At 41.8% G+C, this 15,634-nt stretch overlaps 2 protein-coding genes across 2 annotated transcripts in view; one reads left to right on the top strand and one right to left on the bottom strand.

Moving 5' to 3' along the window:
• DPY19L3 (dpy-19 like C-mannosyltransferase 3) overlaps window positions 1-9,236 on the top strand; it is a 34,079-nt gene extending 24,843 nt beyond the window's left edge. Inside the window, exons 16-18 of the mRNA XM_005426249.2 lie at window positions 4,767-4,899; window positions 5,563-5,721; window positions 6,327-9,236. Coding sequence (XP_005426306.1) covers window positions 4,767-4,899; window positions 5,563-5,721; window positions 6,327-6,488 — 454 coding nt within the window. The 3' untranslated portion in view covers window positions 6,489-9,236. The remainder of the gene's footprint in view (window positions 1-4,766; window positions 4,900-5,562; window positions 5,722-6,326) is intronic.
• A 1,587-nt stretch (window positions 9,237-10,823) lies between these two features.
• LOC102040055 (neural-cadherin-like) overlaps window positions 10,824-15,634 on the bottom strand; it is a 47,546-nt gene continuing 42,735 nt past the window's right edge. Inside the window, exons 33-35 of the mRNA XM_014309162.1 lie at window positions 13,291-13,367; window positions 11,056-11,069; window positions 10,824-10,963 (exon numbers count right to left, since the gene is read on the bottom strand). Coding sequence (XP_014164637.1) covers window positions 10,824-10,963; window positions 11,056-11,069; window positions 13,291-13,367 — 231 coding nt within the window. The remainder of the gene's footprint in view (window positions 10,964-11,055; window positions 11,070-13,290; window positions 13,368-15,634) is intronic.

The following is a 15,634-nucleotide window of genomic DNA, read 5'->3' as shown; positions in this document are numbered from 1 at the left end:
TAATGACCAACTATTAGTCTGTCCCCTGTGAAGTGTCTGCAGATGCATTTCTTACTCTTCCCCTCACTAAAATTGCCATAGCATTTTCAGGAAGATCTGTGGCTTTGTATCTGTACAATTGCAGAGCACAATTTTTTACATAATGATCCTCCACATCCCAGTCTTCTGCTTTTTTCCTACCCACCATCTCATTTTCTTCGCTTTTTTCCAACAAAAAAGTCAAGAATCCAATGCTCCAGGGATAGTTCACAGTTCTGTTCCCAGCTGGGAGGTACATTAAAATTCTTAGTTTTGGTCTTTCTCCCTAAGACAACAGGAACAACATGCTCATTTGTGAGATGGGGAAGAATATCAGTAGAATGAGCAAATCAATAGCGTGAACTTCCCTACTCTGTTTACTCCTGGTAAGTGCTAAAGAAGCAATGTCTTCTGCCTTTAAAGGGGAAATCTGTCTACAGTTGTGGAATATATCAGTAGCAGTTGCCAAAACTCACCAAAAAAAGTTCTTAAAAATCTTGGGCAACAGCCAAAAAAATGGAAAAGTTAACTGAGACTGAGATTCAGCAGAGCATGGTTGGATGTCAGCTGTAGCTGAACCAGGTGTGGGGACAAGCAGGCAAATTTTTATATTAGTGGAAACCCCACAAATTTCCAAAAAGTTCCTAAGGCTATGCAAATGAAACACCCATGTTTCAATGGCAGTTCTTTCTTAGTAATTTATACTAATTTCTATTAATGGCTATATTTTAATTTCAAGCCAGCTTTAAAGTTTAACTCTGTTACTTACATTCCTGATTTTCAAGGGTAATTACACTGAAATCAGTTCGTGTTCCAGACTTTAAAGGCAATATTACACTTTTTTTTTTAATTATTGTTCTTAAATAATTCTTTTGTTGGACAGACATGTGAGTAAATTTTAGGCATGAACCTGAGAGTGCCTGAGAAGTAGGTTTATACCAGCTGTGTAGGTGCACTCCTTTATGTGAGCATAATCTGCATGCATAAAATTGAAGCTGGGATTCACATCTTGTTGCTCTTTCTTTGTGACTGTCGTTTTCCATTTTTGCAATCTTCAGTCTTTCTAAACCAGAGGGAAAAAAAAGAACCATGACAGTGTGCCTGAATATGCTTTACTGCCTATCATCTGCAGCTAAATCTGTGATGTTTTAATATTGCATTCTGCAAATAAAAAGATTTTCTTTTAAAGAAAAAGAAAAATCTATCATGGCATATTCTTCAGAATCTCCTTTTCTCAAATCCTTTCACTTTGTTGATTCATACCATACTCAGGCACTAGTAAAGGAATAATCTGTGACTTGTTAGATTTTATGGCTTTGAAAGTCAATTACAGGGTTCAAGTCTGGAGGACTTCTACTAGAAATAGCCATTTTATTTCTGATGATGTAACCTGTAATTGCAGTGTTGGCCATTTCTTTCTTAGTGCTTCCTAAAACCAGCTCACAATAATTCTTTAGTATTTTAAGAGAAAGAATTGCTACCACTTTCAGAGTCTGTGCAAGTACTTCCTGTAAAACCCTTTTATTTTTAATGAGTTATTCTTTTGTATTTACATAATTCTCTAAATTCTTAAGTGTAAGGTAAAGAAAAGGTTCCTACACTATAATATAGTGCTTAGTTTACCCATTAGCTCAGCTGTAATTAACTTGTTGAAAGCTTAGAGCTTCAAAAATAAATGAGATTATTTGTTCAAAATGCCATCAGGTCTGCTTGGAATAGCATTTAAATTATATAATGTAAATCAGTTTGACCTGTAAGTCCTTGTCATTATTTAGTGACATTTCCTAGAGAATAAATTGTTTGCAGGTTGGGCAGTGTGGTATGGAGCTTGGCAGAGAGCTATAAAAACAAATTATCCTTTCATTTTATACATCATTTGCTCAGACAGTTGTAAAAGTGGTTTGGTTTTAGAGTAATAGAGAAGTGTCATTCAGGGTTTGCAGCAGGAGGTGCCCTGGCTGCAGAGCCCTGCGGTGGTGCCCGGCTCAGGCAGGAGCATCCCTGGCATGCAGGAGCCATGCTGGCCCTGGGAATGCTCCTCAGGGCTCCTGTGTCCCCAGAACTCAGCAGTGGCACCCACAAGAGCTCATGGGGAGGGAATTGGACAGGGCAGACACTGCCTGGGGCTCTGGGTCACCTCCCAGGGTCACCTCCCAGCTCTCTGCCCAGGGCACTGAAATCCAGCACTTGTGCTCCAGGCACTGCCACTGCAGCACAGGGAAAGAGGGGTTCCAGCAGCTCCTGCTGGTCTGGGAACACCTGAGCTGGCCAGTAAAGCATGGACAGTGATGTGTCTGAAGGAATATCATTTCCTAGGACTTCAAACCTGTAAATCTCAGGGAAACATCTGCCTTTACCTGGAACAGCAGATCTTAAACTCCACCCCCGACCAAAGCACTTAAGGCAGTTGTTTGAAAAGCAAGCAAGGGTCACTTGATTGTCTGCAAGGGATAGGGAGAGCAGGAAGTGCTGGCAAAACTCTTTCTGTCTAGTAAAGAATGCAACTCAGCTGTATTTCACCCCTTCTGGGCAGGAGTGAATGCTTTTGGAAGGGGGAGGATTGGAGCCCTGAATCTTCTGCATGGTCCATTTCCTGAGGGCACATTCACTGGGGGCTGCAGCTCCAATCTCTGCTCCCTGTGATCAGAGCAGGGTTGGGCTGGAGATCAGGGAAAGGTTCTGCTTCCCCCAGAGGTGCTGGCACTGCCCAGGCTCCCAGGGAATGGGCACAGCCCTGAGGCTGCCGGAGCTCCAGGAGGGTTTGGACACCAGGGATGGACAGGGGAGATTGCTGGGGGTCTGCAGGGACAGGGGTTGGACCGGATGAGCCCTGGGGGTCCCTCCCAACTCAGTGTGTTCTGTGATTCTACATTTTTGACAAGCATTTTTACCAGTAGGTTATTAATAAAGGGCACTATCACCCTTTAGCTTTTGTTTTAAAGAAAAGAGCCTGCAGGCTGGTTGGGCTTTTTTGTTTGTTTGCTTTTTTTCCTGTGGTTTTGCCTCTGGTCCTTGTTGGGAGGGGCTGTGTGTGTGGATTTAAGAAAGTTTGAATCTGCTACAGAGCCCATTATGATGCAAATCTGCAATCAGAAGAGCAGGGTTGCCTTGGTAAGGTCAGTCAGATTTTAAAATTTGAACTAATCTTGAACAACCACAGAAACCTACTTGTCACATTAGAAGTTTCCTGGCCTAGGCATAAACACAGAAACATGTTGAAGATGCTTTAAGAATCATCATTTTTATTTGGGTGTCTAAGCTCTCCCCAGTCCCTCTGTGAGTCCAGCCCGTGTCCTTTGCAGCTTAGTCCTACAGACTTGTGCTTTCCCACAGCTCCAGGGATGAGTCCTGCCTGACAGCCTGTCAGGGCCATCCTATTTGCATAGTGCTAAATTCTAATAGGAATTAATTTATTTTAATGGAACATGTACTTCAGGACACTTGTGGCTTTGAATATTTTAAGTAATAAATAATTTCTTAAGAGATTAAATATTTTCAGACTTTAAAATGAAATTGGTTTTATAAAGTGCTGAAGGACTGGTCTATCAGGAAAGTTAAACTGACCTATTGAAATACTATCTCTGGCCTTCCTAGACGAGATTAATGTACCAGTGCAAGATTTTTTAGGAAGGGTTTGTAATTATTAATTCATTTGCTAAGCATAATCTCTTGAAAGGCGATAATAAAATTTAATACTTGTCTCAACATTTTCAAGCTGATCATGGAGCTTAAAGATGACTGAGTGTGTAGTGCAGTTTCCAAGGCTCCCTGAAGTGCACCCCAAAGTGTCACAGTTACTGGAGTACTTGAGTGTCTGCATGGGGATGTTAGGCACCTATTCACATTCTAATTTCATTTTAGTTGATTTAATGTGTGCTGCTTTCTGTCAGTTTAGTCTTCACAGACCCTTCCATGGTTATGTGCCTACTAAGCACTAGAAGACACTTCAGCATACTATGGCCAGTTCCAATTAGCCTGATTACAGGAGTGTCCATTGCCTGGCATTTTTACTCTTTCTTTTGCTCTACCCTTCTGTTGTGTCTTTGCAAATATTTTAGATTGTAAGCTTGTTGGGAAGAGGGTGAGCAAAAATACTTATTTTCATTATTGGTACCTGAGTGATCTTGAGATACCAGGACTGCTATTTGGAATTTCAAAGGTTACAGTAACAAAAAGTGACAGCATTGTTCTGACATCTTCTGCATCCCCCTGCCCCAGCTTTTTTGCAACTGGGATGTCTTTTTTCATAGTTTCTCTCCCACAGTTGTCAGAATAGGAAGAGTAATGTCTCATGGAACAAAGTTTTTTTTCCAAGTAAATGGTGAATGCCAGGACAAGAACAGAAAGTTTTACCATTCAGATTAAATAATTCATTTTATGTAAAGTACCTTATATATATCAGACTGAATCTTAAGTCCAAATAAGTTTCTTGAAATATTAAAAGAATTAGAAAATAGAAACCTATAAATATTCAGAGGCTTTATGAACCTGAGATATATATGAAACAGAAATAGATCATGTTTTCCTTAGATTTCCTCATAGTGGTTAGTGTATTTTTTATTTGCAGTTCTTATCATGATTTATCCACTTGGCATTTGAAGAAAACACAGTTGCTTGAACAGTTTGCTTCCTGAATAGAGGAGAAGCAGAAAAATACTTTTGCAGTCTTTTTTTTCCTTCTGATCTGTCACAAGCATTGCAGAAATGCCCCTGCAGAGACTTCCTCAGACTTATCAACGTTTGTTTAGGTCAAACACTCCAAACACAGCAGTGTTTGCTGGGAGCATGCAGCTGTTGGCAGGAGTCAAACTGTGCACTGGACGGACCTTAACCAACCATCCCCACTATGAGGATAAGAATCTGAGAGAGAGAACAAAGCAGGTAAGAGATTTCTGATTTTTTTATAGTAATCCTTGCCCATGTCACTGACTCCACTCCAGAAAACAGTAATGTCCTCATGGCACACTGCAAAAAACATCACATGCTTTACTCATGGAGTAACTTACTGTCAGGCACAGGCCCAGGATTTAACTGCTTTGGGATCTCCTGACTCACTTCTGGCAGCTGGTGAGTGTCTGAGCAGCTGTGTGCCTGAGTACCCAGCTAGTCCCAAGGGCACTGGTTTGGCTACTGTGGCATCAGTAGGTCCTGGTGCCCACTTGGACTGTTAAACCCACATGGAGCATTCCCTGATACTCCCTTCAGTTCCCAGAGCAGCACACAGCATTTGATATAGAAACCACCTTGAGAAACTGCACATGGAGCTGGGAGGCTGTTTTCACCTACCCTTCTCTGGACTTGAGACATTCTCAAAGCCTGACAGCACCATCATGTGATGTGTAGCCAGCAGCATCCTCACCATAACACACATCTCCACACGGAGATTTTACTGAATAAAGCATTTATAGGTTGTTTCTATAATATCTCATTCACATGGTTTCTCAGTCCCAGTTCTTTGTTTGCTCAAGATAGAGGACAGAGCAAACAGAGCAGCAGTGAGGGGTGCTGTGGTGTGTGTTGGAGCTGAGTTCCCTTGTTGTGCAGATCTACCAGATCTATGCCAAGCGGTCTCCGGGGGAGGTGCACGGCATCCTGCGCTCCTTTGGCACGGACTACGTGATCCTGGAGGACAGCATCTGCTACGAGAGGAGGCACAGCCGGGGCTGCCGCCTGCGCGACCTGCTCGACGTCGCCAACGGCCACGTGAGTGTGACACGCAGAGCAAGGTGCAAAACACAGAGCTTGACTTGGCTCTGACACCCAGCTACTGAGAGCTGAGGTGGCTCAGTGTGTTTGCACTGTGGGAAGGAAAACCTGCTGGGGCCTTTAGACAACCTCAAAATGGCCAGATTAACACTGCTTGCTCTTAAGGGTATTTGGGAATAAAAAGGGGGAATCTCAGTCTGGGCAGGATAAGTAATCACTTCCTGATGAGCTGCAGGTTAGGAGCACACAAGCAGAGTAGGCTCCAAGGTGTAAAATACTTCAGAACTTCAGTTCCCTGAGGTGTGGTTCTGTTACCACTCAGTGTCAGGGGGGTTCTCAGGCATTTCTGGGGCTGAGCTGGAGGCAGAGCAGGCTGCACAAGCCCAAGCAGATCTGGACCTCTGACAAAGCAGCTTTATCCGTTTAGAGACAATGTCTTACTGCTTTAAAGCTGTTTTCTTCCTCCCACTTGTTTCATACTGTGAACAAACCTGGCCAGCCTGACCTAGTGAATGTATTGTGAAGGTTTTTATGAACTTCTTATTGCCTGGAACTGTGAGTTGGCTAAAGAAATTTCACCCATCTGTTCCATTTCATTGCAGATCATGGATGGCTTGGGAGAGAATGAACCTGATTTGAAACCTTCATTGTATCCTCGCTTCTGCGAGGAGATTAAAAAAAACCTTCCTTCTTACACCATGCACTTCACCAGGGTGTTTCAGAACAAAACATTCCACGTTTACAAACTTGCCAAGCATAAATAACATTTCCAACCGTGACTTCAAGTTCAGTATTTCACTGCTAGGACCACATTAGGAAATGCAGATGAAGTTTACAAACAGGTTACATTTGTAAGACATTTTTCACCAATGTTTTTTTGTTTAATTACTGTGACTCTTTTTTTAGACAGTTTAATTTTGATAACATTATTGATGTTGCCAGAATTTTCATAAATTCATAAATAAATGCTAGCAAGGACTATTTTGATTTAAATTCTGACCCTCAGAATATTTAGGTTGTAATTGTTTCCCAGTTTAACTGATTGGAAGACCAGGGCAGCAGTAGGAGCACTGCTGAGTCCCAGCCTGTGAATCTGCTCAGCAGTTCCGATTTTCCTCTCAAATGGTAGAAATGCAATGAAAGCAGCCCATGCTGCTCCTGCCCTGAGTAAGTGTTGCCTTTGTGAATCCTAAACATAGTCACAAAATGAAGCTTTGTCTTACAGTCTGATCCTTTTTGACAGATCCCTGTGCTCTTTCAGTGCCTCTTTTTTGAATTCTTTGGGAATGTATGTGGATATGAGTTTCCAGTTTTGTGAGTGTGATTGCAGAATCAGTGAGTGCGGATTAAGCAAACAATTTTGAAGAAAACTAATCTTTGGTCCAGCATTTTTAGTGATCAGAAACAAACTGGTTTATAACATTAAGTGTTTAATGATGGAGTGTTATGTATTTTTAGTGAGAAAAAAAGGCTGGAGCATGCTTGATACATGTTGCATGTTTGTATCCTTGTAAAATACTCAGAACAAACAAAAATCCAAATTTCTCAGTTTGGATTCTCAGAACACTTTCCTGTATATACTTTCTGAGCTATAGGGGATCCTTTTTCTCCTTGTATGAATCCCACTAGGATAGCAAAATTGGACAAAAGAAAAACTCATCTCTAAAGCAGCAGGAAACCAGTATTTCAAATACATTCAGATAGTAGAGCTTTGTTTTGTATTATTTCAGACACAAAGCTCTATATTTTAGCACAAAATCACTGTGTCCTTTTTCTTTAGCCTAAAACAGAGACTACCAGTATTTTCAAATGATGTGGAAGATTAAGTGAAGCCAAACCTCAATGCTGAGAATTTTGTGGTTTGTTTGTACTCTTTGTCTTTTTACCAGCCGGAACTTTGTGCTTTGTATTGGATTTCTAAGTGTTATGAAGGTACCATATAACTTTTGCTGTGTTTTTAGCACTGCTTTGGTTTTAGATTGAAATCAAACATCAAATTTGGAAGCCTCACAGTACTCTCCATCTTGAATTAGACATCCACTAGGCTCATTTGTTTGTTAAGAAAAACAGAATTGTAATAATCAAGTGCCTCTAGGCCCAGGTTGAATTAACATTTGAACACCTATAAGACTGTTTGTGGCCTGTGCAAATAACTCAGTTATAGTAATTACCACTGTAATTAATTTCTAATGATGGGAAACTTAAAGTGCTACAGATAGCAAACTCCACATTTAATTTAATCAAGATGTGTAATGAGATTAGCTGTCACAACTGAGCTGGGCTCCAATTCCAAATGATTTAAGTGTTTTCCCTTTCAGTTGTACCAAGGTAAATTACCAAAGAGATGGAGATGGTTATGTCACATGCTCAAACAATTTTATATTCAGTAAATACTCATTAAACAATGTTCAACATCCTTTTGCCTTTCTCTGTGGCACAGAAGGCTGTGCTGTAGCCAGGCTGTGTTAAATCACATGCTGACAGGAGCTGGGTTGTTACACTGAGCAGCTGAAACTCTTGAGTAATTCCTAGCCTGTATGCTTTAATGAGGTTGGAGACCACTGCAGTTTAACATAATACAATAATATAACATTTTAATCAGTATTAAAACTTTAATTAGGCCTGTAATGATGCATGGTTCTTGCTGCAAGCCTGGGTCAGTGAATCCCTCAGTGAGTGCCTTCAGTAACTGAAAACAAGCACACAAAAGGTAAAAGATGTCTGGGCTGTATGGCTTGTTCTAGAATGCAATTGGATCTCTCTGGAGAGGTGCAGTGACTTCCTTTGGTGGAAGGGAGGATTTCCCAGGCTCAGTGATAACCTGTTGTCTGCAGAATTTACTTCTAGGTAATTTCTTAGCTGAGACTAAGAAATCCTGACAGGAACAGTAATTATTTTTAAACAAACTTCTTTCAAAAATGCAGTTTCTAATATTGCCAAAGGAGAAATTTAACCTTTTCATGGAAACTACCAAGTGCAATCTGGTTTGTTTGGGGTTTTTTTATACAGAAAGATGCATTATGAGAGATTATCAGAAAAGTTCAACACTAAGGGTTATTCCAGGGACTGTAGTGCAGCATTCAGACACCAGCCTGCTTCAAACAGTAAATCCAAGAGGGCAGTTCCCAGCTCTGAGGGAGCAGCTCCTCCCCGCCCTGTTTGAGACAAGGCCTGGGAGGGGCTGCACCTCCCATTCCTGAGGTACCCCCAGCAGGGGGAATGGCAGGGACAGGCTCCTCCTGTGTGCTCCTTGGTGGCCACAAGGACTTGGTGCTGCATGTGATCAGTGGGATTGTGGTACAAATTACAGTTTTTTAGATTGCGGAGACAAAATGCTATCAAGGAGCCAGGACTTTTTTAGGAGAGAAAAGCCTTTGAGATCCATAAATGTATTTTAATTTCTTGTTTCAGTGTTCTGCTGGTGGGATCTAACATAGTTATTTTATAATATGTTGTTGTAAAGAGATGTAATGACTATTGTATACTAAATAAATTGTGTAATTTGAAAGTCACTTTTTTTGCTTGTTTTTATGTTGGGATGGGCTGAGAAAGACCTGGTTTGGGAATGAGCTTTGTTTCAGTCCATATGCAGGAAAGCAAAATATTTTTCCCAAGCAAGTTTTGGCTTCTCAAGCTCATTATATTGTGTATAGCACTGACTTTTGGAATCACCTTTGTGTTTTAACAGCTTGCTGGGCTTCCTTTGTTAGAAGCTAAACGTACCAGCCATGACTTTTATCAGTCATCACCCTATGCATGTCAGCTCCAGTAAGGTCAGTAGACTGAGGCAGTATATCCATGTAAATATTATTTCTCTCATTATTATGTGTATTATATCAATATAAAATCATATATTAAATGCTTTGACCACCAGGGACCTGCTTGTTTCCACATTGTAGCTCAAGGTTAGTATTTTTAATGAACAGAAAGGTGCATTCTTTGGGAGTGCAGAAGCACATTTCAAGGGCTGTCTGTGCAGTAGGGTGTCCTGATGTGACTCGTGTGGCAGGAGCTGCAGGATGTGCAGAGCTGGACATAAAACTGCCCATGTGTAGGACTGGTCTAAAGGGGCTGGGGGGAGATTGTCACCAGCATTAATTAGAGATTAATGTAATTGATGGGATGTGAGTCACATGAGAGGGGATTCTGTGCTCCAGGGAACTCCCTCATTTAAATCCCCAGGAGAAGGCCATGGGTTTTAGCATTCTTGTAATTAAGAAAATGTTCAACTTTCTTCTGCCCACCTAATCCTGCTTCTTTACAGCCCTGTTTTCCCTCCTAAACCTGCTGGTCAGTAGGTCAGACCTAAGGGCAATCAGCTTTCCTACGGCTTGGCTCTATGTTATATACTTGGAATGTTACTTTAACAGGGGAAGAACACCAAGATTAATGTAGTTGACAGGCAGCCAGATTAAATACTAATATCCACATGACTATTTAAATTTCAGACCTTTACAAACATTTTATGCTAAATAAAATGTTCTTACTATATGTTTAAAGTCTGTAAAGAACATGGAAGAAGATTAATAAAAGTACTAGATTACTGCAAATCCCACTACCTAGGGACCCAATGGGGTTTTTTTATTCAATATTTTTCCATCCCCCCTGACCCAAAGCTTTCTGTGGAAAGCCAGCTGTTCTCCCTGGGAGCCAAGGCAGTGCTGGGATAAGCCTTTCTGCAGAGGCACTGAAATATTTGTGTGTGCCTGTGCAAATGCAGAACAAGTGAGGATATGATTTCAGCAATTGCACAGTAATTAAAAGAGCAGCATGCAAATTAAAACAGATAAATTAAGTGAACTAATTAGTTATCTCTGGAAAGAGGAAGAGTAGGCTTTAATAGGGCATGACAGCTGCAAATGAGTGGGTCCTATTACTGATATTGTATCGACACAAGCTCCTAGAGGAGTTTGGAAATGTTTCCTGCCCTTTGTTTTAGTCTCTTATGTTCTGTACAAGGTGGGGCTCACTGTCAGTGCAGAGGAAGCTCCGAGGCTCTGGGGCTGTTGTTTCCATGTTTGGTTACAGAGTAGGGCCACAGCTGTAACAGGGAAGCAGCAGGGCAGCAACATTTGGAACAGCACTGGGACATCAGAACGTCAGCAGCTCTGTGGCTGCTCTGTGTGCCCCATGTTTGTCACCTTTAGGGTTCCTGGGCACCACTTGTGCTTGTTGTCACTCTCACCCAGGGACCAGTTCCTCAGGGGTGGAGGAACAGCTTTGATGATGTCTCGTTCCCCTGGGGAAACCCAAAATGTTTTTCTGGGTGGGTAACTGGATGATGAGCCCACCAGCAGAGGCTTTTTAGGCAGCACAGTACCCATGACTCACATCTGTGGAAGCACCTGATCAAAAGTGAGAGAGAAATAATTCAACAGAGTCCACTCTTCAGTCATCCTTAAACACAAACAAGGCACAGACAGCCGGGACAGAAGGCTGGTTTATTATTTATATGGTGCCTGAGATAGGCAGGACACTTCACAGGCAAATAAAGACAGTGCTGGCCCCAAGGAGCTTACAGGCTAAATTAAATTAAAACCAGCCAAAGCGCCAGCATGTCCATAGGTATGGGAAGAACACAAGGTATGAAGACAAACTTATTGCTGTTTCAGGAAGGAACAGATTTTTGTGCATATTATATATATTTAGTTCATTTTCCATAGCCTGTTTGTGACTGCTGAGATGATGGAATACAGGAGCTGGCAGACTGGACTGGTGAACACCGCAAGATGTTTCAGCCAAGGTTTCCTCTCAGGCAAATAAATGTGTCAGTAAAATTATAAAATCACAGAGATTGTACTGTCTGTGAACCAAAACCATTGAGTGAGAGTAAAAACCGGATTTAGGTTTTCCAGAGGACAATGCCCAGCGCCTGCAGTGTGTAACAGTGCTTAATGGTGTGCTCAGGATTTTCCAGAGAGTGGCACAAGTGCACATGAGAACAAGGTACTGTGTGAACATTTCTCGTTTGGGAAACATGCAAACTGAGCTGGCCTGCGGACAGCATTCACCTACTTAGGGGTTTTCATAGGTGTATAAAAATAAAAGCCAGACCTCCCAAAACAAGCTACTGAGCAAAGCAGTTTCAGTGTCTGTTACAATACATTGTTTCATGCTTTGTTTTAATGAAACATTATTAGAAACTAGGATATATTCATATTATTAGCTCATAATATATAATGTACATATTACATATAGTTTACATATTATAATAGATATAATTTACATATGATACATAGAAGAAACAGCACAGCTTACGATTTAGGGTTTGCTGCATTGTACTCCATTTATCTGTACAAGTGGTCTTGATTAAAAAAAAAAATCAAAATTAATTTAGTGGCACCTTTTCTCTTCCAAATATTGTCAAGTTTAAGAAAAATCAGGCTTAGTAGCTGGACATTAAATGGTTTCCAAAAGGGACTGATTAATTTGGAGCATAAAATTCCACCCCCTGCTACTGCTGTTAGTTTTCCCCTATGTTTCTCTGTCCCCAGATATATCCTGCAATGATTCTATCAAAGGAGAATTAAGGAAACATGAGGGACACAGTTGTAGATGCAAATGGCACGGTTCAGGCTGGTTTAGGATCAGTTTAGCAGCTCATTAGGAATGAGAGATTGTGATGTACTGTGGTGCTTGCTACTGAAATTCCTGACCAGCCCCCTTTGAGGCATGTAGCCAGCACACCTGGCGTTTTCCTTAGGAAAATTACGTAGTTGTAAGCAGCTGGGTTCATGTGTTATGCCTAAATCCAGTTTCTGCCTTTGTATGGCAGCATAAAGGGATTTCAGCACAGTGTAAGTGAAGTTCCAGTTATCCTTCTGCTTTTTTCCTTTTCCTCTACCCCTGCACTGGCACCTGCACTATGATCAGTGAGCAGGGCTGTCACTGGGCTCTGTGGGAAACAAGACCAATATAATACACCATGGACTTCATTATATGAGAAAAAGACAAGGTGGTTTTTTCTTCAAATAACTCTCAAAGCACCAGAAACAGCATATCCAGCATGCTTCCCTCAGCTCCAGCTCACCTCACCTGTGTGCACTGGATCCCTCAAGAGTCCTGCATTACTTCAGTGATAAAAAAAGACCTGTGCTTCTTAACCACAGTATGTGAATAACTGCATACCCTAGATTCTCTCTTTATTCCTCCCAGTAGGTTTATACACCAAAATGCAGATGTCCAGCATGTCCCAAGGTGAGCCCCTACCCACCTTTGCTGCCCAATGTGCCTCCTTAGTGGGAATCTCAATCCCTGTTGTAACAAGGAAAAAAAGGCCGGGTGGGGGTAATCCAGAGCAGGAGTATAAAAAACTGTGCCTCACCTTTGCCTCCAGAACTGCAAAGAGCAGCCTTGGGGAGCTACAGGTCTCCCGCTTCCCCATTCCCATTATTCCTGGTTTTCCCATTTCTCCCATTCCCAAATTCCCATCTTTCCCATTTCTCCCATTCCCATTTCCGTTATTCCCATTCTCAATTCCCCATTTCCGTTATTCCCATTCCCATTATTCCCGTTTTTCCCAATTTCCCATTCCCATTTCCCCCATTCCCATTATTCCCAAATGGCAGCTCCTTCCTCCTGTGCAGGGAGTACGCCGGGCTGCCTTGGATGGACACCTGCAGCTCTGCCATGTTGTAGGCGTCCTGCAGAGAGAGAGGGGGCACAGCGAGTTAATACTCTCTGTAGGTCCCACAGGTTCGTGTTCCAGTGGGAATAAAGAAGGAATGATGGTGAGCCAGTCTGTCCGCTGTGAGCACCTGAAGGGTTGGGGGTTCTGCCAGCTCTGCCACCTGCCATGCACCTGAGAAAGCCTGAGGAACACCTGTGCACTCTGCACTGCTGCGGTCAGGCTCAGAATCGAGTCTGATTTCATCCAAAAGATAAATAAACGTGACAGAAACACTCCAGCTTTTGTTCTGAAATTCAGACCCAAAGTGTCTTAATCATGACTGGACACTGATCCCACAAGCGTGACAGAAGATGTAAGAAACAGCATGTTATTCACAAACAGCATGTTAAAGAAATCTTTCTGCAGTAGTAGTTTAAAAATATACTGTGATTTCTGATAAAATTTTACCAGTCTCTGGAATAAAGCCTAATTATGTTACATGGCCGTGGCACAATTGCAAAAGCCAAAAACTACTTACTCCCCAAAAAAGTCACTAATTCCCTGCCAGCTCAGCCGCAGTAAATGCTGTCTGGGAATTGTGCCACGACCTCTGGCACAAAGCTGCCAATGCCAACAGTTAATGGCATTCAGTGATCAGAATCTTTGTGCCACCTGCAATGAACAAGTCCTGTCCCCCAGCATCCGTCGCCTCCCTACAACCCAAAGGTTGTGTCCCTGGGCTGATTTACAGGCTAAAGCAGAATGCAGACAGGTGGAGTGAGACAGAATTCATTAGAGCAAACAAATAATTATTTGTATTGCTAATATTGTTCATGGTAACAGGAGCCATCAGTGACAGAGGTGTGGAATCAGCACTTCCCCAAAGATTTCTTTAGCTGTCCAGCATGTGGCATTGTGCATAACCATATTATAAGAGATTAACCGAGGTAATCTCAGTGAGCTTTGCTGAATTTCCCCTGGAGGCTGAGAACAACTTAAATTCCCCCCCACCTGCAATCAAGAAGCTGCCTAAGTGGCAGGATAGGGCTTGGGACAGGAGCTGCTTATTCCCATTCCTCCAGAGACTTAGGAGTGCTGGTGATGAACACCAAGGCCTGCAGCCCAGATCCCTGCCTTAGGCACGTCCTAAGTTAGTGCAAGCCCCAGTCCAGCCCCACTCTGAGCAGGGATACCAGGAGAATCCGTGACATGGAGCAACTTTTCATCATGCACAAGTTGTTCCAATACAGACTTGAGGATCATCCCTTCACTGAACTGGGTGATTATAAAAGCATCCTTCACTGCTAATAATTGTTCCTTAAAATGACACATTTCTTCTGATAATAAACCCTTTTTGGCTGGCCATCCACAAACCCAGCTCAAGCCCTTCCTCTGGGTCCAGAGCTGGCTTTTAACAACATCTGGTGGTCAGCTGAGTTCAGTGTGTAATCACCAATGCACTGACCTCCTGCAATTTTTATGAGCTCCTAATTTCTCTGGGGGAAAACTTTACTCCTTCATATGACAACCCCTTGTCCTCATAGCCCTACCATCCACAAACATTACAAAAATGAAACTCTCTTATCCAAGCATGATCCTTTTGTTGAGGTAACATTAGAACACAACTAAGGTGGTGTAATTCTAGGTATTTTGGGGACTGGTTTGTTTGTTTGGGTTTTTAAATCTAGACTAACAACTAGGTTTTAGCTTAAAAAGTTTCAGCTGCGGTCCCAGCAACTGTTAAATCTGAATAATTTAGAAGAGTACACAGAACCCAGAGAGGCTTCACTCCAAGCAGTGTTTTTTCAGGCAGAGTAATAACCTCAGATGGAGATCAAGTCACTAATTTGGTTCCAATGCTTAAAATAAGGAGTGCATTTTAAGAACTCTCCAAAAGTAATTAAACATGTCATACAGTAACTGTAGATTTCCTCAAACAGACCTTCTGGGTGTAAAATTGCAAAATATTGCAGAGGAAGTTAATCTGATTAAGGAAAACAGGCTTTATAGCTGTCTATGTTATCACATGGGAAATGTCTGTGTTTATTACATTCCCACTAATTTACCAAGAAAATAAGGATACTCTGCAAGTTAGAATATTTTTAAATCACTGGCTTTTTTTGGCCTTCACACTGGTGCCATGACTATTATTACCTCTGCAGAGTCACACCACCCCCTGAATCCATGAAATGAACAGTTGGCAATGAAGTTTCTTACCTTTTATAAACATAGCAATCTATAGGTCAATAAATAATCTATTAAGAGTACTTGTTTATAATATTCACTGTTTTCCTTCCAAGC

This window comes from Geospiza fortis, unplaced genomic scaffold, assembly GCF_000277835.1.
Source record: "Geospiza fortis unplaced genomic scaffold, GeoFor_1.0 scaffold79, whole genome shotgun sequence".
Classification (NCBI taxonomy): domain Eukaryota; kingdom Metazoa; phylum Chordata; class Aves; order Passeriformes; family Thraupidae; genus Geospiza; species Geospiza fortis.
Note: the sequence above shows the minus strand (reverse complement) of the source record. Positions and strands in the feature narration are given on the sequence as shown.